At 42.9% G+C, this 25036-nt stretch overlaps 1 protein-coding gene across 1 annotated transcript; it reads left to right on the top strand.

The window, feature by feature from the left end:
• Positions 1-2174: 2174 nt before the first annotated feature.
• Positions 2175-24594, top strand: mboat2b (membrane bound O-acyltransferase domain containing 2b). Its single transcript, XM_033649011.2, has 13 exons — positions 2175-2465; positions 4301-4446; positions 7890-7967; positions 14693-14788; positions 14882-14937; positions 15027-15081; positions 15371-15554; positions 16993-17185; positions 17266-17369; positions 17501-17565; positions 21707-21839; positions 22073-22224; positions 22377-24594. Exons 1-13 carry the CDS (start codon positions 2373-2375, stop codon positions 22537-22539), a joined length of 1518 nt encoding a protein of 505 aa, XP_033504902.1. The 5' UTR covers positions 2175-2372; the 3' UTR covers positions 22540-24594.
• Positions 24595-25036: the final 442 nt, after the last annotated feature.

Below are 25036 nucleotides of genomic sequence, written 5' to 3'. Positions count from 1 at the left end.
AATGTATTATTGTTTAAATTATTTCCTAGTATTATTGTTCAAATTACTTAAATGTATTATTGTTTAAATTATTTAAATGTATTATTGTTTAAATTACTTAAATGTATTATTGTTTAAATTATTTACATGTATTATTGTTCAAATTACTTAAATGTATTATTGTTTAAATTATTTAAATGTATTATTGTTCAAATTACTTAAAAATATTTTTGTTTAAATTACTTAAATGTATTATTGTTTAAATTATTTCCTAGTATTATTGTTCAAATTACTTAAATGTATTATTGTTTAAATTATTTAAATGTATTATTGTTTAAATTACTTAAATGTATTATTGTTGAAATTATTTAAATGTATTATTGTTGAAATTATGTAAATGTATTATTGTTTAAATTACTTAAATGTATTATTGTTTAAAATATTTAAATTTATTATTGTTTAAATTACTTAAATGTATTATTGTTTAAATTATTTAAATGTATTATTGTTTAAATTACTTAAATATATTATTGTTTAAATTATTTAAATGTATTATTGTTTAAATTATGTAAATGCATTATTGTTCAAATTACTTAAATGTATTATTGTTGAAATTATTTAAATGTATTATTGTTGAAATTATGTAAATGTATTATTGTTCAAATTACTTAAATGTATTATTGTTGAAATTATTTAAATGTATTATTGTTGAAATTATGAAAATGTATTATTGTTGAAATTATGAAAACGTATTATTGTTTAAATTACTTAAATGTATTATTGTTTAAATTATTTAAATGTACTACTGATTGATATCAGGTCATTATAACGAGCACAAACTCAAACTGATCACAGCCGACAGAGAAAAGTTCACTCAGTGAATAATCCAGTGACACACTCACACTCTCACACCACACAGGTGAACAGGAGGTGCCGATACAGGTTTTTAGTGTCACCGCCCACACTCCTGTGACCCCACCCTCCCTTTGACATCATCACAACAATATTAATAAATATCCCAGAACAACAACAACAAACATGGAACCATACACGAATATAAACCACCTTAAAATGTGTCAATCAAACAAGATGAATTCCTCCAATGAATTTATGGCTCCTACAACTTTGTGTCACTCAGAGACAGGACACACACACACACACACTGGTCTTCTCAGAGACAGGACACACACACACACACACTGGTCTCCTCAGAGACAGGACACACACACTGGTCTTCTCAGAGACAGGACACACACACACACACACTGGTCTTCTCAGAGACAGGACACACACACACACACTGGTCTTCTCAGAGACAGGACACACACACACACACTGGTCTTCTCAGAGACAGGACACACACACACACACACTGGTCTCCTCAGAGACAGGACACACACACTGGTCTTCTCAGAGACAGGACACACACACACACTGGTCTTCTCAGAAACAGGACACACACACACACACTGGTCTTCTCAGAGACAGGACACACACACACTGGTCTCCTCAGAGACAGGACACACACACACACTGGTCTCCTCAGAGACAGGACACACACACACACACACACTGGTCTCCTCAGAGACAGGACACACACACACACACACACACTGGTCTCCTCAGAGACATTCCTGTGTCTGTTTGACCTCCGACCTGCATCCTGACACGTTAACCCTTTACACCCCATCAGCATGTTGGTCATGTGATCACAGCTTCATGATGATGACCAGTGTCTGAGAGCAGCATGGTGGACAGGTGGGCTCCGCCCTCCTGGACCCTACAGCCCTGCTGCTGATCCAGACTTCACCTGATGAGGTGTGAACGCGGCTGAACTGTCGACATACAGTGTTCACGGTGACATCAGGCCTCAGTCTCAACATGTCTGTGCTCAGGGGCCCACTGAGTTCTGGTCCCTCCAGTACGAGGACTGACACAGCTCTATGAGGAAGAGGAGGAGACAGAAGAGACAGAAGGGGAGTGAAGAAGAGGCTGAGGAGGAGGAAGGGGAGGAGGATACTGAGAGAAGAGAAACAAAGAGATGAAGAGAAGGATGGAGAGAGGAGGAGGAAAACAGAAGAAGAAGAAGAAGGAGGAGGAGGAGGAGATGATGGATGTGAGGGGGAGCAGAATTCGGGGGGGGGGGGGGGGGGGCTCAGAGGGAGGAGGGGGGAGACATCCAGACTGAGGAGGAGGAGGAGGAGGAGGAACAGGAAGAAGAAGAGGAAGGAGCATCAGCAGCAGCAGCAGCGGCAGCAGCAGGACGCACAGACACACAGACACACACACAGACAGACAGACGGACTGTCGGCGGATCACGGAGCCTCCACCGCCGCCTCTGAGCCGCTGCAGCCGGACACAGGAGTCACAGACCCGGCCGCAGACACGGAGCCATGGCCGCTGAAGAGGAGAGCCGATCCACGGCCTGCACCGGCTCCAGCCTCCTGCAGCCGGTCAGCGAGATCACCAACCTGCCGCTGGACCAGGTAAGACCCGCCGGAGCCCCGGACAGGCTCCGGGGCGGACACCGGCCGCTGGCTCCCACACACACCGAGCTCAGAGCGACATGAGCGGACACACAAAGCGTCAGAGCCGCGGTGAAACGACGGGCCGTTAAAGATGGACGGAGGCCTGGAGACTGTGCTCACAGAGCCCGGTGACCGAGCCACTACCGTTAACACCGATTTATCTGGTGTCGTTGGTGGGAAGACAAGACAGCAGGGTGTGTGTGTGTGTGTGTGTGTGTGTGCGTGTGCGTGTGCGCGTGTGGTTCAGACATGATGAAATAACTCTGATGTCATTTGACTGATCAGATCTGAGGTCAGCTGGTCTCAGTCTCATCACAGGATGTTTCTAACCTCCCATGAGGCCCCACTATAACATGCATCACACCAACAGTTATTATTATCAGGTTATTATTCTGTCACTGACTCTAAGGGACTGTTCTGTGTTTATCAGGGGGGCTGCGGTCCATGACTCCCCACCATGAATCAGTGTTTAGATTTTTGATGTTTGGAAGTTAAAAGTTAAAAAGTCTCAGTTTTTCAGTCTCATCATACAAACACTTTATTTTTGGCCAAATTTAAAATGAAACATAGAATAAAGTGACTCTGATGAAGAGTCATTATTTTCACATCAGATTTGGTTATGTGTGTTTGTTTTTTCTGACTGAAGCATTTGTTGTCCGTAACGTTTTGTGAGGGACCGTCCAAAATCTGAAAATCCAACAATATTCTGTTTTTACAGTTTCTGGCTGATAAATGTGTCATGTTGGTGATTTTTAAAGAAAACAGGCCAAAAGTTAGCACCAAAATTTGAAGAATCACCAAAAGTTTTCTTGAAAAATCTGCAGTAAAATAAAAACAAAATACAACCATTTAAATGTGTATGTCCCTCCCTCAGCCAAAATAAAAACATCAGTCCCTCCTCAGTGATTAAAATATTATTTGACAAGCCTCCACCTTTATGCACCCCCCTCCATAAATAACGAACAGTCCCTAATTTAAAGATAAATGCGTTGCGTCACATCGCAACATGTCACAGAACAAAGTAACATTTTCTGAAACATTTAACTTCAGTATAAACGTCACTTTTTGTCAAGACTGTATGTGACGTGATTTTTGTCATGTATTATAGAATTTTACACTGAAAATAATTTGATAAATCATAAAATAAAAAGCATCATTAAAGATTAAATCAGCTCCTTCAGTTATAACAAAAATAACAAAAAACTTACCTGTCAGGTTTATGTGGCGACCATCTGCAGGGCCCGGACCCTCAGGTTGGGAAACACTGGACTCTTTATAAAACTGTCTGCAGAACTTTATCTGTTGATGCAGAACGTGTACATGAATCAGAACTTTGACCTCGTCCACTGTAGAGATCAGAGTGATGGTCTACCTGTGTGTTTATACTGCAGGTGATGTCATAATGACATCAGTTAGTTAGTTTAGTTAGTTTATTTACTTTATTAATCCTCCTGAGGGGAAATTCAATGTTTTTACCCTTGCTTGTCAATTACACACAGGTCCGAAAGACACACACATGCACAAGCAGGACCTATACATGCACAAAGTGGAGAGATGTCAGAGTGAGGGGGCTGCCTTTGGTGAGGCACCCCGAGCAGTTGGGGGGTTCGGTGCCTTGCTCAAAGCCAGGAGGTGAACTGGCACCTCTCCAGCCACCAGTCCACGCTCCATATTTTGGTCCGGACGGGGACTCGAACAGGCGACCCCCTGTTTCCCAACCCAAGTCCCTATGGACTAAGCTACTGCTGCCCCAGTCCCTGTCCCTGTCCCTAACCCCTGTGTTTTGCGTGCAGGTGAACTTCGTGGTGTGTCAGCTCTGTGCTTTGCTGTCGGCCTTCTGGTTTCGTCTCTTCCTTCATCCCAGTAAAACCAGTCCGTTCATCAGACACGTGGTGGCAACGTTACTGGGACTCTACTTCGCTCTCTTCTGCTTCGGCTGGTGAGATTTGGTTCTGATTTAAGATCTGATTTAAGGTCTGATTTAAGACCTTTTTTAAGGTCTGATTTAACATCTGATTTAAGACATATTTTAAGATCTGATTTAACATCTGATCTAAGATCTGGTTTAACACCTGATTTAAGACCTAATTTAAGATCTGATTTAAGACATATTTTAAGATCTGTTTTAACATCTGATTTAAGATCTGATCTTAGATCTGATTAAGAACTGATTTAACATCCGATTCAAGGCCTTATTTAAGATCTGATTTAAGATCTGATCTAAGATCTGGTTTAACACCTGATTTAACATCTGATTTAAGACCTAATTTAAGATCTGATTTAAGACATATTTTAAGATCTGTTTTAACATCTGATTTAAGATCTGATTTAACATCTGTTTTAACATCTGATCTAAGATCTGATTTAACATCTGATTTAACATCTGATCTAACATCTGATTTAACATCTGATCTAACATCTGATTTAACAAATTATTTAACATCTGATTTGAGACCTAATTTAAGATATGATTTAACATATGATATAAGGCCTAATGTAACATCTGACTTAAGATCTGATTCAACATTTGATTTAGTATCTGATCTAAGATCTGATTTAACATCTGATTTAACATCTGATCTAAGGTCTGATTTAACAAATGATTTAAGACCTGAATAAACATCTGATTTAACATCTGATTTAACATCTGATTGAAAGCACCTGATTTCAGATCTGATTAAACATCTGATCTAAGGTCTGATTTAACACCTGATTTAACATATGATTGAAGACCTAATTTAACATCTGATTTAAGACATATTTTAAAATCTGATTTAAGATCTGATTTAACATCTGATTTGAGACCTAATTTAACATCTGATTTAAAACCTAATTCAAGATCTGATTTAACATCTGATCTAAGATTTGATTTAACATCTGATTTGAGACCTAATTTAACATCTGATTTAACATCTGATCTAAGGTCTGATTTAAGATCTGATCTAAGGTCTGTGTAACAAATGATTTATCATCTGACTTAAGATCTAATTTCAGATCTGTTTTAAGACCTAATTTCAGATCTGATTTAACGTCTGATTTGAGACCTAATTTAAGATCTGATTTAACATCTGATTTAAGACCTAATTTAACATCTGATTTAACGTCTGATTTGAGACCTAATTTAAGATCTGATTTAACATCTGATTTAAGACCTAATTTAACATCTGATTTAACGTCTGATTTAAGACCTAATTTAACATCTGATTTAAAACCTAATTCAAGATCTGATTTAACATCTGATCTAAGATATGATTTAATATCTGATTTGAGACCTAATTTAACATCTGATTTAACATCTTATTTAAGGCCTAAATTAACATCTGATTTAACATCTGATCTCAGATCTGATTTAACATCTGATCTAAGGTCTGATTTAACACCTGATTTAACATATGATTGAAGACCTAATTTAACATCTGATTTAAAACCTAATTCAAGATCTGATTTAATATCTGATCTGAGATCTGATCTGAGATCTGATTTAACAAATGATTTAACATCTGATTTGAGACCTAATTTAACATCTGATTTAAAACCTAATTCAAGATCTGATTTAACATCTGATCTGAGATCTGATTTAACAAATGATTTAACATCTGATTTGAGACCTAATTTTACATCTGATTTAAAACCTAATTCAAGATCTGATTTAACATCTGATCTAAGATTTGATTTAACATCTGCTTTAAGGCCTAAATTAACATCTGATTTAACATCTGATCTAAGATCTGATTTAACATCTGATCTAAGGTCTGATTTAAGATCTGATCTAAGGTCTGTGTAACAAATGGTTTATCATCTGACATAAGATCTAATTTCAGATCTGTTTTAAGACCTAATTTCAGATCTGATCTAAGGTCTGATTTAACACCTGATTTAACATATGATTGAAGACCTAATTTAACATCTGATCTAAGATTTAATTTAACATCTGATTTGAGACCTAATTTAACATCTGATTTAACATCTGATTTAAGGCCTAAATTAACATCTGATTTAAAACCTAATTCAAGATCTGATTTAAGATCTGATTTAACATCTGATCTAAGATTTGATTTAACATCTGATCTGAGACCTAATTTAACATCTGATTTAACATCTGATTTAAGGCCTAAATTAACATCTGATTTAACATCTGATCTAAGATTTGATTTAAGATCTGATCTAAGGTCTGTATAACAAATGATTTACCATCTGACTTAAGATCTAATTTCAGATCTGTTTTAAGACCTAATTTCAGATCTGATTTAAGATCTGATTTGAGACCTAATTTAAGATCTGATTTAAGACCTAATTTAACATCTGATTTAAGACTGGATTTAAGACCTAATTTAACATCTGATTTAAAACCTAATTCAAGATCTGATTTAACATCTGATCTAAGATCTGATTTAATATCTGATTTGAGACCTAATTTAAGATCTGATTTAACATCTTATTTAAGGCCTAAATTAACATCTAATTTAACATCTGATCTCAGATCTGATTTAACATCTGATCTAAGGTCTGTGTAACAAATGATTTAACATCTGATCTGAGACCTAATTTAACATCTGATTTAACATCTGATTTAAGGCCTAAATTAACATCTGATTTAACATCTGATCTAAGATTTGATTTAATATCTGATCTAAGGTCTGATTTAAGATCTGATCTAAGGTCTGTATAACAAATGATTTATCATCTGACTTAAGATCTAATTTCAGATCTGTTTTGAGATCTAATTTCAGATCTGATTTAACATCTGATCTAAGGTCTGTGTAACAAATGATTTAACATTTGATTTAAGACCTAATTCAAGATCTGATTTAACATCTGATTTAAGACCTAATTTAAGACCTGATTCAACATCTGATTCAACATCTGATTTAAGACCTAATTTAAGACCTGATTTAACATCTGATTCAACATCTGATTTAGGACCTGATTTAAGATCTGATTTAACATCTGATTTAACATCTGGTCTGATGTCACAGTGAGGAGTCATATCCAGTTTCTTACTGAGGAGAATCTTCAGAGTGTTACAACCTGTAGATGTTAAGTTCACACTGTTAGCATGTTAGCTTGCTGTTAGCATTCTATGCTAGCTTTAAATCCAGAGCACAGCTGAGCATGACATTAATTAAAACACTGTTCTCTGCAGTCAGAGTATCATTAGGAAGAGTTTCAGTTCTGACTGGAAACAGACGTCTGTGTTCAGATAATATCATCATGTAGATAAACAAAGTAATAACAAGATAAACTGTGTCTGTTCTGACTGAAGGACAAAGTTCTTTAAATCATATAAACAGTTCTTAATTTTCTTCCTTTAAAGATAAACAAAGTAAAAACAAGATAAACTGCATCTGTCTGACTGATGTTTGAACTTCCTGTGTGTCCCAGGTACGCCCTTCACTTCCTGGTTCAGAGCGGACTCACCTATGGCATCATGATCCTGACCGGAGTCGAACACATGCACAAGTGAGCTTCACAGGTTCCTCCTCATCCTCACTCTTCATCATGTGACATCATGGGATGTCATGTGAGCACTGATGTAACAAACAGACAGTCTGATGATCAGATTGACTGACAGAGTCAGTAACAGTCTAGTGGTGCAGAGGAGCCTCAAATCCTGTTTGTAGTGATGAAGAAGAGTCCTCTGTGACACTGAGCATCAAAGAAACATCTTCATCATCTGATACTTTATGTGATCAGTAGTTTTTGTTGTTTTCTTTTGAACAAGGCACAACAACACAGGGCTGTGAGACAGGACACATGGAATAGAAAGTTACAAAATGTTATGGCTAAGGAGCAGATAGCACTGAAACTAACTAAAGGAAAACACAAACTGACAGAAAATAAAGACCTAAAATGGTACACAAGCCATATAGAAAGTTTCACTGGCAGATACTTAGGTTATTATTTTAACAAAGGTCTAAATTATTCTCTGGGATATGAGCCAGTATGTTAACATAAATTGTCAGGGTTCATGAATAAAAGAGATGTATTTTGCCCACTTATCATGATATTTCTCCACCTGATTGGTGAGCCTAAAGTAAAGGCCCTCGTCTGCTGCCACAGTACCCAGCTGGGAGAAGCACACTCTAGCTGGTGAGAGGGTGATTGCCTTCCAGTTTGTAACTATGAGCTTTCTCCCCAGCATAAGTGCTGTCTGGACTCAGTCTGCCTGAGCTGCAGGGAGAGTTTTAAGAGGAAGAGGGTCACTCAGAACAAACAGGCTTTGGCAGAATGGAATATCAGATTTAAGGATCAATTTGATATTCTCATGTAGGGCTAACCAGAATTTTTGTACAACTGGGCAGGACCACAGCATGTGGAGGAGTGTACCAGTGCTTCCCCCACAATTTGGGCTGTCCCTTAATTTCACTCTGTGTAGCCTTGAGGAGGACCAATATACTCTGTTAATTATTTTAAACTGCACTAGTCTTGTTCTAAGTTTCCTTGATATTTTCTTCTAGAAGATGTTCTTTCTCCTCTGTATATCAAAGATTGAGCTCTGTCTCCCAGGCTGACCTAAAATTGGAGCCCTTGCTATTTGAGCCTGTAAGCAACTGGGAGTAATATTTTTAGGCCTCATGACTTGAACCAAACACCTTAATCATAAAGGAGAGAACATCAGAGCTTGGAAGGGATGTTATAGTAGAGTCAAAGGTTTGGGATAGGAGATGCCTAATCTGAAGATATCTCCAAAACTGCTGTTGAGGGAGGCCGAACTGCTGTACCAGTGCCGTGAATGATTTCAATATGCCACCATCATATAAATCACCCAGTACAAGAATACCCTTTTCAACCCACTGTTGCCAAAGGAATGCAGGGCTCAACAATAAGGATTGCCCGATTGCCCGGGGCAAGTAAAACTCAAGGTCGGGCATGTAAACTAACAACTCGCTTGCCCGATTGGGCAAGTTGCTAAAAATAGTAAAAGTTAATAACTAATTGATAAAATAAATGTATTTTAAAATGTGCTCTTCTGCTCTGATGCAGCGGTCTGTCTGCCTGAAGTCACAGGCACAGCTGTGTAACAATGTCCTGCCCACAGCCCCCATTGATATTATTTTGCGCGACGGACGCTTCATATAATAACATAACAATATACTATTTATGGTGTTATGCCATCGTGTCATTTCTGTCTCTACATGGTCACGCGTTAACAATTCTCCTCTGCTCTCTGTATCGTGCTCGGCGGAGTTCCGCCACACACACAGGTGAGCACGCTAGAGCGGCTCGGGCCACATTTTCCTGACCAAACCTGACCCCGAGCCCGGTGCAGTTTGTCAGCTGACAAAGTTATTGAAATGGACAGTGTGTAAATAACCAACAGACTGCTGTTACGCACAGACAAACAGCTGCTCGCACAGCAGCGCAGCACGGCACTCATGCTGAGCTTGTGTTGCGTTCAGGCGTTGTCACGTAAATAACAACTTCCAGCACTTAAATAGATCATAGCACAAAACAGCAGCATGTCAAGTGACTTTTTACTTTATTATATTCAATAAAATTGTATGTTCCTAAATCTTGAGACACCTCATATGTAAGCTAGACAGACATTTCACCTGCTCATACTGTGCACACATGTACTGTATGTACTTAGTCCTAAAGAGCCCTTCTGGTGCCAGTAGATACATAGAAACATCCCAGCAGACTGTGCTTTGCAAGCATACAAAAAAGTTTCACGCATGTGAAAATTATTTTTCATGCGTGGGCTTCACCTCTGCTGCTACAGCTCCATCCTAGAGGAAACACTGCTGTGTGCGTTTTGTGCAACAGGTGGATGTGGTAGTCTACTGGTAGAGTAGAGAGAGAGCTAAGTAGCGTTGAAGTAGAGTAGAGCAGGGCAGAGAGATGGAAGCAAAATATATTAAACCCGGTGTTAATACAGCAGAACTGGAGAGAGGGGTGAAAAATAAATAGAGGTGGGCATGGCTCAAGTAGGGCGCAAAATTATAGACGGAGAATGATTAACAAAGATTGCCGCTGCCCTGACACTGTCATATTTGTGTAGGAATTAAGCTACAATACATGACATATGTTGTTTTAATTAATAAATACAGTGTGAATAATGATTACATAACATAAAAATAACGGCAGTCTTTGTTATTTGATAGCCACTTAAATTAAACTATTTTTATAGGGCAAGTAAAAACTGACTTCAGGCAAGTAGATCTCTGACCAATTTGCCCGACCGGGCAAGTGAAAAAAAACCTTAGCGTTGAACCCTGGAATGGTTTATTTTCTATATTTAACTTAGGATTCAGCCAGATACCTGCTGACAGGTTCAAGCAGGGATTAAAGTCGAGCTTAATTGAAATTCTTTTCCAAATCCATTGCATATTTATAAGTATTGGTGGGGTCTGAGCCTCCTTGGACAGTGCTGCTGTAATGAAATGGAGGGGTGGGAGAACATCACAGAGTGGGCACGCTCAGGGGGCAGACACCAGTGGGCAAGGTGTCTGAGGCCAAAGGCATAGTAATATAACAATAAGTTTGGAATCCCCAACCCACCTTGGTCAACTGGCCAACCGAACGGGCCATTTAACCAACAGTTACAGGCTGCCACACTGAAATATCGCCATTCCGACGGTCCGCCATCCCGAATTCTGGTCCCTGAGTCCTGACAGTAAGCTATGGCGAGCCTGTAGAAGCTGTATTCCCCATGCATGTCAGTGATTTTCACCGGGGACGCACGCGAGTAATTCAGGCTGACATTACCTGTTTTTCAGCAAACTCCACTGGTAATTTTATTAAAAGGCATGGCATATAGGTCCACACTAACTTCTTCTTCTTCTTCTTCTTCTTATTATTATTATTATTGGGTCTTATCAGAGTGGGCTACAATGAGTACCGGGCCATCAAATCACAGCATCCGTGGTGAGAGGACACGGAATTGTGTGCGCTTTTACGCATGCGGGTCAAGGCGATCACAGATATTTGATGTGGGAAAGATGTAGCCAGATGTATTACCTGTTTTAGATACGTGGCTGTCTGTCCGTCCGTCCGTAGCACGAGTCATGTGCACCACTTCACCACCAACCCATGTGTAAAAGCGCAAACAGTCCCTCAAGGAGGGACAGCCATGAGGCAATGAATGAGGAAATAATCCCCCGGGAGTTTAATCGGACCGGCATTTAATACGCAAAATGGGGTCAAACCCCCAGCGGCTATTAGGTGCCCGACGGCTATTTGCCACCAGGCGACTATTTGGAAATATACGGTAATTAAACTTGGGTACACAGACCATTTTCAAAACATTGGCTTCCCCCCACAATGATAAGAAAAGAGGGGTCCACCTTCCAATATCTGCTGAAAATTGGTCCAACACAGGTTCAATATTGACCTTACTGGATCTGCTAATTTAGTGACACCCAGGTATTTGATGCCATCGCTAGGCCAGGAAAAGTTTTGTAAGGTTAAGGGGAGGGCTTTGGATTTCAGACAGTTAACTTTGTAACCTGAGAGGTGGGAAAATGTATCTAAAATTTTGAATAATGCAGGCAGGGAGAGATTGCGAGTACAAGTCTCTCTCTGCCTGCGTTATTCAAAATTTTAGATACATTTTCTGAGTACATCGCGAGTACAAGCGGCCGAAATGAGTTTCCTCCGCAGGGTGGCTGGGCTCAGCCTTAGAGATAGGGTGAGGAGCTCGGACATCCGGGAGGGACTCGGAGTAGAGCCGCTGCTCCTCCACATCGAGAGGAGCCAGTTGAGGTGGTTCGGGCATCTGGTAAGGATGCCTCCCGGACGCCTCCCTTGGGAGGTATTTCGGGCATGTCCAACCGGGAGGAGACCTCGGGGCCGCCCCAGGACACGCTGGAGGGATTACATCGCCCGGCTGGCCTGGGAACGCCTCGGGGTTCCCTCAGAAGAGCTGACAGAGGTGGCTGGGGAGAGGACTGTCTGGGCTTCTTTGCTGAGGCTGCTGCCCCCGCGACCTGGACCCGGATAAGTGGAGGACGACGAGACGAGACGAGGCAGGCAGGGAGTGCTCAGGCTCAGAGACAAAAATAAGAATATTGTCTGCATATAACATAAGCTTGTGGTTTGAGTGACCAATTCATATCCCAGGAACTGATGGATCCAGGTGGATGGCTAGGGGTTTGAGGACCGGTGCGAAGAGACCCGGGGAAATACCGTCACCCTGCCTGTCCCCCTTCCCAGTTCAAACCAGGGTGAAACCAGCCCATTAGTTAACAGTACAGTAGTGAAGTAATGCTCAAAAAGACAACTAACACTGTGTTGAGTTCTAAACAAAAAGACTATGGTCCGCGACTCATAGAGATAAGCTGCTATAAAAAAATCTAACCAGCGTGGCTAATCTGTACAGTGAGGCACTTATGTTTTTAAATAAGCGTAACAGCTTTTAACTTTGCATACCCACCCAGGGACAGCAGAAGAAAATTAACATAAACATATATGTACTGCAAACCGTCCCCGTTTTAGCTAAACCCATAAATGTATAACCAATAACAGGTGTTAGACGCCGATACTTTGCGGAGACAAAAATATCCATTCAGAACAGGATACAAACACAGCAGAACTGTATGAGTCTGGTCGCATCCCAGTTCAACAACAGGATGTATAGACTGCTATGTGGCAAAACTCCAGGTTCCTGAACAGACTATAATGACCTACATATTATACACTTAAAATAACATAACGAACAGAAATGGTCGTTACCTGGTTTCGTTTAGCATGAATAAAAGTCAGCTATTCTGTTCGTCTTGGAGGGGTGTATATGCACATCAACTGTGTGCAGGCAGTGGGGAGCGTGTTATAAACCCATATTATTATGTCCGCTCAGTGGTAAAGTGTAGGGGGCTATGCCAGTCACAGGGTCCCGATATATTCCAGGGCTTTTTTCGGGTCGTCAAACTCCCACGCCGTCCTCCCTCACCTTTGGAGTTGATAACCAGCACAGCCGGGTAGCACAGTGAAAATCCTATGTGGCGTTCATGAAGCATTTCATTACATTGTTTGACCTTTCGGTGCTTGTTGTTCACAGCCTTGGAGTAGTCTGGGAATATCATAATATGATGTCCTCTCCATGTCAGCTTCCCTTTGTTTCCTTTTGTTTTGCTTGCATAATCCGATCCTTGTCTTGATAGCGCAGGAACCTGGCCACTATAGCCCTGGGTGGCTGGCCGTCAGGTCTGCGCAGAGCCAGTGCTCGGTGGGCTCTGCCTATTTCCAAACCCTTGGGAAAGTCGAGTTCCAGGAGATTTGGGATCGCTGCAGTTAGAAATGAAAGAGCACCTCACAGGATTCAGGGAAACCCACAAAAACCAGGTTGTTGCGGTGACTTCTGGAGTCAAGGTCATCCACCCACTGGCAAAGTAGCTCTAGCTCAGCCCGGGATGCAGCTGGGTCAGCTTTCAGCGCTTTATCACTATCCTTCAGAAAGTCTAAATTACTTTCTACGTTGGAAAGGCGAGTAGTAAAGGCAGTTAATTGTGACTCCATGGATGTGGTGGCTCTGTGGATTCCATGCAGTTTATTGCTGTGCCCACTTGAGATTTCTGAGAGAAGGCTGTATATGTTAGCGATGTCAGCAGCGACCTTGCGTGGTTCATTGTCTGAGAGAGTTTCATTAGCCGTGGCTGCTGTTAGCTTGGCACAGCTAACACTGCAGTGGACGGTGTCATTAGCCGTATCTACAGCTGTTAGCCATGCTGTTAGCTTGGCGCTGCTAGCACTAGGAGTCATCTGTTTGGCTGCTTTACTAGCACGGTCTGAGATAGAATCGTATGGGCCATACGAGGAGGAATTCTTCGCAGCTGAGCCTTTGCTTGCGGTGTTCTTGCTTCCTGGCATTTTGACTGAATTATATTGGCTCAGGATATATCAACGTTGTGTCGCTCCAGTATGGGTTTTTTGTACAAGTTTAAATGCCGCGATGTCAGGGGCGAATTTTCAGGCAGCCATTCTCCAACTCTGGGTTACGTGACTCCTGGCCACGGCTGCATTTTAATTCATTTGAACATATTTTTTCTCATCATCTGATATATATTGATTTATCTGATCTGATTTATAACTTTATCAATGTTGACATTATGTCTAGAGACCAGACCTGTGTGTGCCTCAGGCCGTACACATGTTAAACATGGAGACATGCCTTCTGGTGGATATCAGAGAAACTACACATGTTTTGTGTGTGTGTGTGTGTGTGTGTGTGTGTGTGTTGTTTTCAGATACTGCCTGGTGGTGGCTCTCAGCTATCTGAGTCTGTGTCAGATCACCAGAGTCTATGTCTTCGACTACGGCATGTACTCCGCTGATTTCACAGGGTGAGATGACATCTCCTCGTCCAGACTGCATCTTCCTTTGCTCTGTCTGACCCATGTTGTTTCTGACCTTTGACCCTGTCATTGTCTCTGCAGGCCGATGATGGTGATCACACAGAAGATCACCAGCCTGGCGTTTGAGATCCACGATGGTGAGATGATCACGTGGCGATGTGCAGAGCAGACCTGTCTGAAGATTCATATCTGATCATGTTCATGTGTATTTTTTTCTGTGGAACAGGAATGGCTCGAAAAGAAGAACATCTGACGGCAGGACAAAAGATTTTAGCCATCAGGTTGGTTTGTAGAGAAACACTGTATTACACTGTTATTTTACATTTTATAATTCTGCTCATCGGTTTCCTGCAGAGTAACGACTGCTGACAGATGTAGAGGTAGGACTGAAGTATAATGCAGCTACAGAAAGAAACACTCCAGTAAAGTCGGAGGACAAACTGATTCAGCTCTGATGAAACATGATACCAGGAGGTCATGACGTACAGCGTCAGTGTGTATCACAGCTCCCAGTGTAGACATCAATTAGGTGAGCAGAGTCTTACTGGTTATGTGTGTGCGTGTGTTCAGGAGGATGCCCAGTCTGCTGGAGTACTTCAGTTACAACTGTAACTTCATGGGGATCCTGGCTGGACCCACCTGCTCCTACAACGACTACATCGCCTTCATCGAGGGAGAACCCCGTCACCATAGAGACCAGGAGGCCAACAGGAAGTCCACCAGCAAGCTGAGGCAGAGCGAGCCATCGCCAAACGTACGACACTGGACCACAAACACCATCAGAACCAAAACCCAAGTTTGATTCCTATAAACACTTAGACTCATTTTATATTATTGTTATTTAATAATATCAACATTCTGTGATATCAGGTCATCCTGAGTAGGAATATAAACATCCAGACTCATGTCACTGAGTTCATCTTTATATGATTAACTGTGTTACAACTAGTGCTGCACGATTTTATAAAAATGTACGATTGCGATTTGAGTGGACAATATCGCGATTTGCGATTGCGATTACAATATAATACATAAATGGTATCATTATTCTTCTTGCTTGATGCAGTGTTTCCCTACATTATATTAGGGGGCACTGACCTGACATAGTTATTTTATGGACAGTGTGTTAAAAACCATCAACAGACTGAGCACTGTCAAACACGCTGCTCACACAGCAGCGCAGCATGACACTGTACACACAGCACAACACAGCAGCGTATCAACTGGGCTGAAACCGAGCAAAGTTGCTCAATTTTTCATTTGTTATTATATAGTCTGTTATGGAGTCTGTGATTTCCCCGTGACACTTACAAATGTTTGCATAACTATGCTTGGATGTTGTTTTATGAGGCTCTGGTGTCTTTCAGTTGTCTCTTTGTCTTTAACGTTACACGGCTTGTCTTTCTCTCACATGCAATCTTCCTACGTTTCTCTGTGCTGTCTCAAGTGCTGATATAGATCGGTCGTGTCGCCGCGGGACATGGCGACTTTAACTTTTACACTTTCACAGCACGTCTTTCTGGTCAACGTCGCCGTAGCTGAATCCAAAGTATCGCCATGTAACAGACGTTTTTTTCGGCACCAAATCAGCCTGTTCATGGTCGAGCTCATGCTCTTCTTCAGCGTCTGTGTTGGTCACTGCTGCATGCCGGCTGCACGCACCAGGATAGCTTGTGGGCGTGATGTCAACAAACTCCACACACTACAGGAGAGGCAGTCACGTTCACAAGCACACGTTAACATTTATTTACATTAAATCTCAAATCGCAGCCTTTTATGCGGTTATGTAATCGCACAGCCTGCGATTAGATTAATCGTGCAGCACTAGTTACAACATTCTGTCACATAAAACTCACACTGAGGAATAAATGACTGAAACTAAGATTCAACTCTGACATCTAAATATTTAACACTGTCTCCAGCAGCTGTCTTGTCCCTTCAGTTCACACAGATATCTGACAGTCGATAATTCTCATAGTGATGATCAGGACGTATTTTGTGTCTGTGTCTGTTTATATAAACAACTTGACTGAAGCTGAAGACCAGATCAGACCTGCAGGAACAACAACACATCATCTGCATAATGTTTGATTCTACAGTCTGATTAATGTCTTTACATACGTGATGTTGACATGCCTGTCTGTGAGACATCATGATGAAGTCAGAATCACTGTCCACGTGTGTCTCCTTAGACCGAGGTCGTCCGTAAGGTGTCTACCTCCTTCTTCTGCCTTCTGGTCTTCCTGTCAGTGTGTAAAGTTTTTCCTGTAGAGCGAAACATCGATGACGACTTCATCGCCAACACACCGTTCTACGCTCAGGTGATCTACTTGTATCTGTCCATGCTGACCACCAGACCCAAGTACTACTTCGTCTGGACGCTGGGTGAGTGTCTGACAACACCTTTCTCACCTGTCTCACCTGTCTCACCTGTCCAACGCCGTCTCATCTCTTTCTGACCTCAGCTGACGCCATCAACAACGCTGCCGGTTTCGGCTTCAACGGCTACGACAGTGACGGCTCTCCTCGCTGGGACCTGATCTCCAACCTGAGGATCCTGAACATCGAGGTGAGGACCATCAGCGCTCCGCCGTCAGCGCTCCACTGTCGACGCTCCACCGTCGGCGCTCCACCGTTTGTGCTCTGCTGTTCTTCTGTAAAGACTGATTGATGAATCAGATTGTCTCCTCTCTGTTTCAGCTCGCCACAAGCTTTAAGGTTTTCCTGGACAACTGGAACATCCAGACAGCACACTGGCTCAAAAGGTCTGAACAAATCATTGATACTGATGTTTATTCACAGTGACCCACAGAGTGTCAGCACATCGGTCAGACTGTCAGCAGTCATCAACAGGAAACGCTTCAGTTTCCACTGAATTTGTATAGCACTTTTCATACATTAAAAATGCAGCACAAAGTATGCACAAAACTATTACATACATATTGAAAACCCGCCCCTCCCACCCCCACATAAAAACACACACACACACACACACACACACACGGTCAATATAGTCAATAACATGGCTGGGCACTGAGGAACCAGGTGAGGAAAGAACCACCTATGGGGAGCTCATCCACACTGAGAGGTGTCACAGCTGACGGCCATAGGAAGCGCCACCACGACCCAGACAGACCGGGGTGGACTCCACAAATGGTGCAGAGCCCCCCAGTCCTCCGGACCTGAGGGATCTCCAGGACGACGTCCCCACAGGCAGACCGGGCAGACCTCTCAGTGTGGAGGCCCCCATGAGGAAACACTGGAGCTAAAAACTAAAAGACTAAAAGGCAATATGATAAGATAAAACAAATATGAGATAAAATAATAATAAATAAATAAATTTATTATTATTTTATCTCATATTAAAAAAATAAATAAATAAATAAATGAAGATTTAGAAACTTAATAATAATAAAATGCGTAAAGATTTAAAAATAAATCATTTAAAACCATTAGAAATTAAAATAACATATAATATAAGAATTAAAAGACTAAAAGAAATCCGTTAAAAGCCAAACTAAAAAGGTGAGTCTTGAGCCTTCTTTTAAAAACATCAACAGTCTCTGCAGTTCTGATGCTCTCCGGCAGGCTGTTCCACAAGTGAGGGCCATAATGGCTGAATGCAGCCTCCCCGTGGGTTTTTGTACTACCTTTTGGAACAGTTAGAAGGCCGGTGCCGGAGGACCTCAGGGTCCGCGAGGGTTGATATGATAAAAGCAGGTCAGATAAATAAGATGGCCCAAGACCGTTAAGACATTTAAAAACTAATAAAAGAACCTTAAAATCGATCCTCAAACACACGGGGAGCCAATGCAGCGATTTTAAAACTGGTGTAATGAAGGTCTTTGTTGTGTTTTTATGTCTCTGAGCCCCTGATAGCCGCGACCACACGTGTTATGTTTTCAGTTTGTCCGTACGTCTCATTCCCGTGAACCTGATATCTGAAGAACACCTTAAGGGAATTTCCTCAAATTTGGCACAAACGTCCACCTGGACTCAACAATGAACTGATTAGATGTTTGTGGTCAAAGGTCACTGTGACCTTACAAAACATGTTTTTGCCCATAACTGAGTTCATACACTAATTCTGACAAAACGTGACACAAATGTCTGACAGGATGAAATAATGAATGTCAAAAGGTTAAAGGTCAGCTTGACTGTGACATCAAACTAGACTGGTGGGCGGAGTCATACAACCACGGGGTGGACTGGAGGGAGGAGTCATACAACCACAGGGTGGAGTGGAGGGAGGAGTCATACAACCACAGGGTGGACTGGTGGGAGGAGTCATACAACCACAGGGTGGACTGGAGGGCGGAGTCATACAACCACAGGGTGGACTGGAGGGAGGAGTCATACAACCACAGGGTGGACTGGAGGGAGGAGTCATCCAACCACGGGGTGGACTGGAGGTAGGAGTCATACAACCACAGGGTGGACTGGAGGGAGGAGTCATACAACCACGGGGTGGACTGGAGGGAGGAGTCATACAACCACAGGGTGGACTGGTGGGTGGAGTCATACAACCACAGGGTGGACTGGTGGGCGGGGTCATACAACCACAGGGTGGACTGGTGGGCAGAGTCATACAACCACAGGGTGGACTGGAGGGAGGAGTCATACAACCACGGGGTGGACTGGTGGGCGGAGTCATACAACCACAGGGTGGACTGGTGGGTGGAGTCATACAACCACAGGGTGGACTGGTGGGTGGAGTCATACAACCACAGGGTGGACTGGTGGGTGGAGTCATACAACCACAGGGTGGAGTGGAGGGTGGAGTCATACAACCACAGGGTGGACTGGAGGGCGGAGTCATACAACCACAGGGTGGACTGGAGGGAGGAGTCATACAACCACAGGGTGGACTGGAGGGAGGAGTCATCCAACCACGGGGTGGACTGGAGGTAGGAGTCATACAACCACAGGGTGGACTGGAGGGAGGAGTCATACAACCACGGGGTGGACTGGAGGGAGGAGTCATACAACCACAGGGTGGACTGGTGGGTGGAGTCATACAACCACAGGGTAGACTGGTGGGCGGAGTCATACAACCACAGGGTGGACTGGTGGGTGGAGTCATACAACCACAGAGTAGACTGGTGGGTGGAGTCATACAACCACAGGGTGGACTGGTGGGCGGAGTCATACAACCACAGGGTGGACTGGTGGGTGGAGTCATACAACCACAGGGTGGACTGGTGGGCAGAGTCATACAACCACAGAGTGGACTGGTGGGAGGAGTCATACAACCACAGGGTGGACTGGAGGGCGGAGTCATACAACCACAGGGTGGACTGGTGGGTGGAGTCATACAACCACAGAGTGGACTGGTGGGAGGAGTCATACAACCACAGGCTGGACTGGTGGGTGAAATCATACAACCACAGGGTGGACTGGTGGGAGGAGTCATACAACCACAGGGTGGACTGGTGGGCGGAGTCATACAACCACAGGGTGGACTGGTGGGTGGAGTCATACAACCACAGAGTGGACTGGTGGGAGGAGTCATACAACCACAGGGTGGACTGGTGGGTGAAATCATACAACCACAGGGTGGACTGGTGGGAGGAGTCATACAACCACAGGGTGGACTGGTGGGAGGAGTCATACAACCATGGGGTGGACTGGAGGGTGGAGTCATACAACCACAGGGTGGACTGGTGGGTGAAATCATACAACCACAGGGTGGACTGGTGGGCGGAGTCATACAACCACAGGGTGGACTGGTGGGCGGAGTCATACAACCACAGGGTGGACTGGAGTGCGGAGTCATACAACCACAGGGTGGTAATTCTAGTTGAAGCAGGACATTGTTCAGCTTGTGTGTTGGCAGATTCAGTTTATCAGAGACGACAGTAAAGAAAGACAGAACATGAAATAATCACAGCAGAAACATCAGAGAGGTTGTTTAAATATATGTCTTTAAATGTTACAGCTGAACATGAACAGAAATATCTCATCAGATTCACATTAATGTGACTGTTGTTGTCAGTGTGACATCACACTGATTCAGTCTAATGAAACTAGATGGTTTTTTAATAGTTGTATCATTGACCTGATATTCATCCTGTCAGATTTTGGGATCTTTGGAAACTTTCATGTGTTAGAATTTAAATAAAGTTTAAATGAAAACACAAGTTGGTAAAGACGGAGACAGTCGAGGGTTTTAAACATCAAACATTAGTCCCAGTTCAGGACATGAAGATGTGCACGGTGACACCAAACTGTACCTGAACACATCCAGCTGATGAGACTCAGATCTGTCAGTGAACACATCAGTGGCATGTCAGTGGACATCATCCCTCTGTGATTGGCTCCCTGTGAAGGTGTGCAGGTTGGTCCTCTGCTGCCCCCAGCTGGATGATCAGTAACAGGACAGACGGTCACATCAGATATAGACACACTCTCAGTCCATGTGTAAGTCACCATGAATTCATTTTATCTCCACGGTGAACCAAGAATCCAAAACCTGAGACACGTCTTCTTAAAAGCTGAAGTCTCATTGATCTGATCAGATCATCAGATCCTCACACACACACGCACACACACACACACGCAGAACACTGAAACATTACAATACCTGAAACAGCGCAGGTTCACCACCTGTCTGAGATGATCTCACTGTTTTATTCTGCTCCTGTCTGATGTACTTTTATTTCTCCTCTGTGTGTGTGTGATGTGTGTAACTGTGTGTGTGTGTGTGTGTGTGTGTGTGTGTGTGTTTGTTGTAAACACCTGTGGCCGACGGAAACAGCATTTTGTTTCTGTGGAAATGACAAACAAACTTTTAACAGCGGTGAGGCATCACAGACCCTTGCTGTCAGTGGGGCTGTTTGTGACGTCACAGTAAAGACCAGCTGAAATAACATAACATTCTTCTGTCTGACCTCTGACCTCTGACAGGGTGTGTTACGAGCGATGTCCCTACCACCCGACAGCAGCCACCTTCATCCTGTCAGCCATGTGGCACGGAGCGTATCCAGGCTACTATCTCACCTTCCTCACAGGCATCGTCATCACGCTGGCTGCAAGAGCGGTGAGCTGCCCCCGCTAACTGTTAGCTGTTAGCATATAATCCGCCAACTCACTGTTGGCTGTTAGCTTCTAATACTGCTAACTCACTGTCCCCGCTAACTGTTAGCTGTTAGCATATAATTCACTAACTCACCATTAGCTGTTACTTTCTAATACTGCTAACTAACTGTTGGCTGTGAGCTGTTAGCAGATTATCCCACTAACTAACCGACTGTTAACGTTTTGTTCTCTCAGGTCAGACACAACGTTCGGCCGTACTTCCTTCAATCACCCACCCACAAACTGGTCTATGATGTCATCACGTGGGCGGCCACTCAGATCGCCATCTGCTACACAGTGGTGCCTTTTGTCCTGCTGTCCGTGAGTCCATCCATCAAGTTCTACAGGTCAGTGAGTCAAGTTTAATTCAAGTTTAACTTTGTTTAACTCAGGTTTGATTCAGGTGTAACTCAGGATTAACTCAGGTTTAACTCAGATTTGACTCAGGTTTGGTGTTGGCTCACCTGACGTGTCTCCACCTGTTCCCTCCCCCCATCAGGTCGTGGTACTTTAGCCTCCATATCGGCTGCGTTCTGCTGGCTGTGGCGCTGCCGGTCAAACCGAGACATCTCCGTCTCAAAGAGCAGCAGAAGGACGTCGTCCAGGAGCCGAGCCAGCGCCACTTGGAGGCCACAGACAGCCAGAAGGAAAAGACCACATGAGCCAGAGGACCAATCCTGAACTACATTTTATTTCCATGAACTTGTACAGGAAGACGAGGAGGTGACGTTCCTCCTGCGTCAAAGCAGAAGCACGATGGTCGAATTAAGCTCTGTATTATTTGGACGAAGCATTTCAGAAACAGGAAGTTAGAACCTGAAGTTTTTAACAGTCTGTTTGACCTGATGAAGAGTTTTCACACAGCGCTGCGATGTTCTGACTGTCAGGAAAACATCTGGACTCAAACTCCACCAACACCTGTCAACATGTTCGGATCAGGCAGATCTACAGTGACAGAGAACACACACACACACACACACACACACACACACATAAACTGTAACGTCACATGGAGCAGCTGCCGCAGAGTGTCATGGCTGCCCACTTAGTGTAACAGAGGGAGGAGGCAGTGACAGGATGAAGAGAGAAGTGACTGAATGAGTACATGAATGAATGAAAGCCCGTTAAAGAAAAGTTCAGAACTTGTAAAGACAGAGTGAGTGAATGAATGAATGAGTGAATGAATGAGAGCATTAAACATTCCTCTCAGACAGTCGTCCTGTTCTAACCTGTTAATCACAGTGTCACAGTGTTCATAAACATCCGTTTGGACAAAGTGCCAGTCATGACTTCACTCAGTCGCCTTAGTTTGTTTGTTTGTTTGTTTACTCGGTGGTGTCATGTGAGTCGGTGGTGATGAGGGCGTCGTGTTTACATTTGTAGGTGTGAGGTTATTTATCTGATTCCTGACACAGACTGTGTTTGGATGGAAGATGTGTTGAAGAGAATGCGTCGTTATATTGTAGTAAATGGATTAACCCTGAAATTTAATTTAATTTAATTTGATGATGTGAAACAGACTCAGTCCCTCTCAGATTAAATAACAGGAAGTGAACCAACGTCTCCGTCTGAAGCTCGTTTGGTCCGTCTAATGTTTGGTTCAGGTTAACTAACGCTTCAGTTCAGCAGCTGAAATAATCGGGTTCAGTGGAGCCATAGACTGGATAAACTCAGCCGCTGTCAGTCTGTGGAGCGCCTGCTCGATGGGCCCGATGAGGTTTAAATGAAGCAGCGTTGATCATCAGGATCATTTTATACCATGAAAACAGAACTTTTCTGGTTTCATGACCATTGTGACATGAATGAACAAGGTCCTGCCTCCGATGCTGTATCCAGGTCTGTTTATATGTCCTTATGTCTGTTTGGTCATGTGACATCAAACAGCTGTTAATCAGTTAAAATCAAATGACCAATAAACATGGAGGGGGGATGCGATTGGTAAATCACGACACAGGTAGGACGAATCGTCAGGTGATGAGGGGTAAAAACAAAGATGGCGAGCACTAACTCAGAAGACGTGTTTATTTCTGTTGTCATGGTAACTTTAAAGTTTAAAGATATAGGCCTACAGTTAAAGATGGTGGTCGGACCGATCTGATGTTTCTGCTGTCATTATTTTATGTTCTGTTTCTTTAATAAACCCAATCTACTGACACAGAATTTGAACAGCGTCCTGTTTTGGACGGACCTCAGAGGACAGGTGTGAGTATTATCACCACACTAACTGATGGAAGCAGCGACCAGGAGCCTCCACCATCATGGAGTCATGTGACTGCAGGGTTTCCACTGTACGACCCTATGACTCTACATGACCCTCCGTCAGAAGCTCTCTGTGTTTTATCAGTGTTACAGCTGGTCAGGAGACAAAAGCACTCCACCTCTGTCTGTCTGTCTCCATTAGCACATCCACCATGTTTCTTCTATGACTTCCTGTTTCCACCTTATTTGAAACATTTTAATGGGACCTGGACGAGGACTGTGGGTGATGGACGATAGACGAGGATGATGGAGGGGGCTGATGAATGAGGATAATGGATGAGGCTGATGGACAGGCTGATGGACAGGATGTGATGCTGCAGACAAACACAGAGGCTCCTCTGACTGTTAGAGATGACTCACAGATGTTCATGTTGTCACAGTGAACCAGCCGCCTGTCTGTAGGTTTATATCTTTGGTTTTTGTAAATGATGTGAATAAACATTGGATTTTTTGACACTTGATGTCGTGTGTCCATCTGTGTTTGGTGTTTGAACCTTCAGCTGACTGATGAGTGTCTCTGTCTCATCAAGTCGTGGTGAAGAGTCACATTCATCACTGCAACCGCTCTCCAGCACCTTTTCTTCAGTGAGTTTCACATTGTAACAATAATTTAAATTATCATGTATTAACATGAAATGTTTCATGTCACAACAAGATGAATTATTTTGTTAGAACATGAAAATAAAATGTAAAAGAAACACATAGTGATAACAGGAAACTCTTCATGTTTTTATTTTTTTCCTGGTGTGTCCGCTCTGAGCTCCCGTAGCTTTGGCAAGGTGAAAAACCAGGAGGACCTGATTGATGACAGACGTTCTGAACTTTAAACCCTAATAAACACAGTCACTGACGCTCACACTGTTAATGAGTTATTATTTTTATTTCTCAGATGATAAGCTG

This window comes from Epinephelus lanceolatus, chromosome 13 (assembly GCF_041903045.1).
Source record: "Epinephelus lanceolatus isolate andai-2023 chromosome 13, ASM4190304v1, whole genome shotgun sequence".
Classification (NCBI taxonomy): domain Eukaryota; kingdom Metazoa; phylum Chordata; class Actinopteri; order Perciformes; family Serranidae; genus Epinephelus; species Epinephelus lanceolatus.
This window is presented reverse-complemented; position numbering and strand designations above follow the sequence as displayed.

Bases quoted from the DNA above. Each gene is read 5' to 3' on its own strand.
- mboat2b (XM_033649011.2), top strand. From the start codon at position 2,373: ATGGCCGCTGAAGAGGAGAGCCGATCCACGGCCTGCACCGGCTCCAGC. The intron at 14,938-15,026 runs GTGAGATGATCA...TCTGTGGAACAG, and splicing joins GGCGTTTGAGATCCACGATG to GAATGGCTCGAAAAGAAGAA. The intron at 22,225-22,376 runs GTCAGTGAGTCA...TCCCCCCATCAG, and splicing joins CCATCCATCAAGTTCTACAG to GTCGTGGTACTTTAGCCTCC.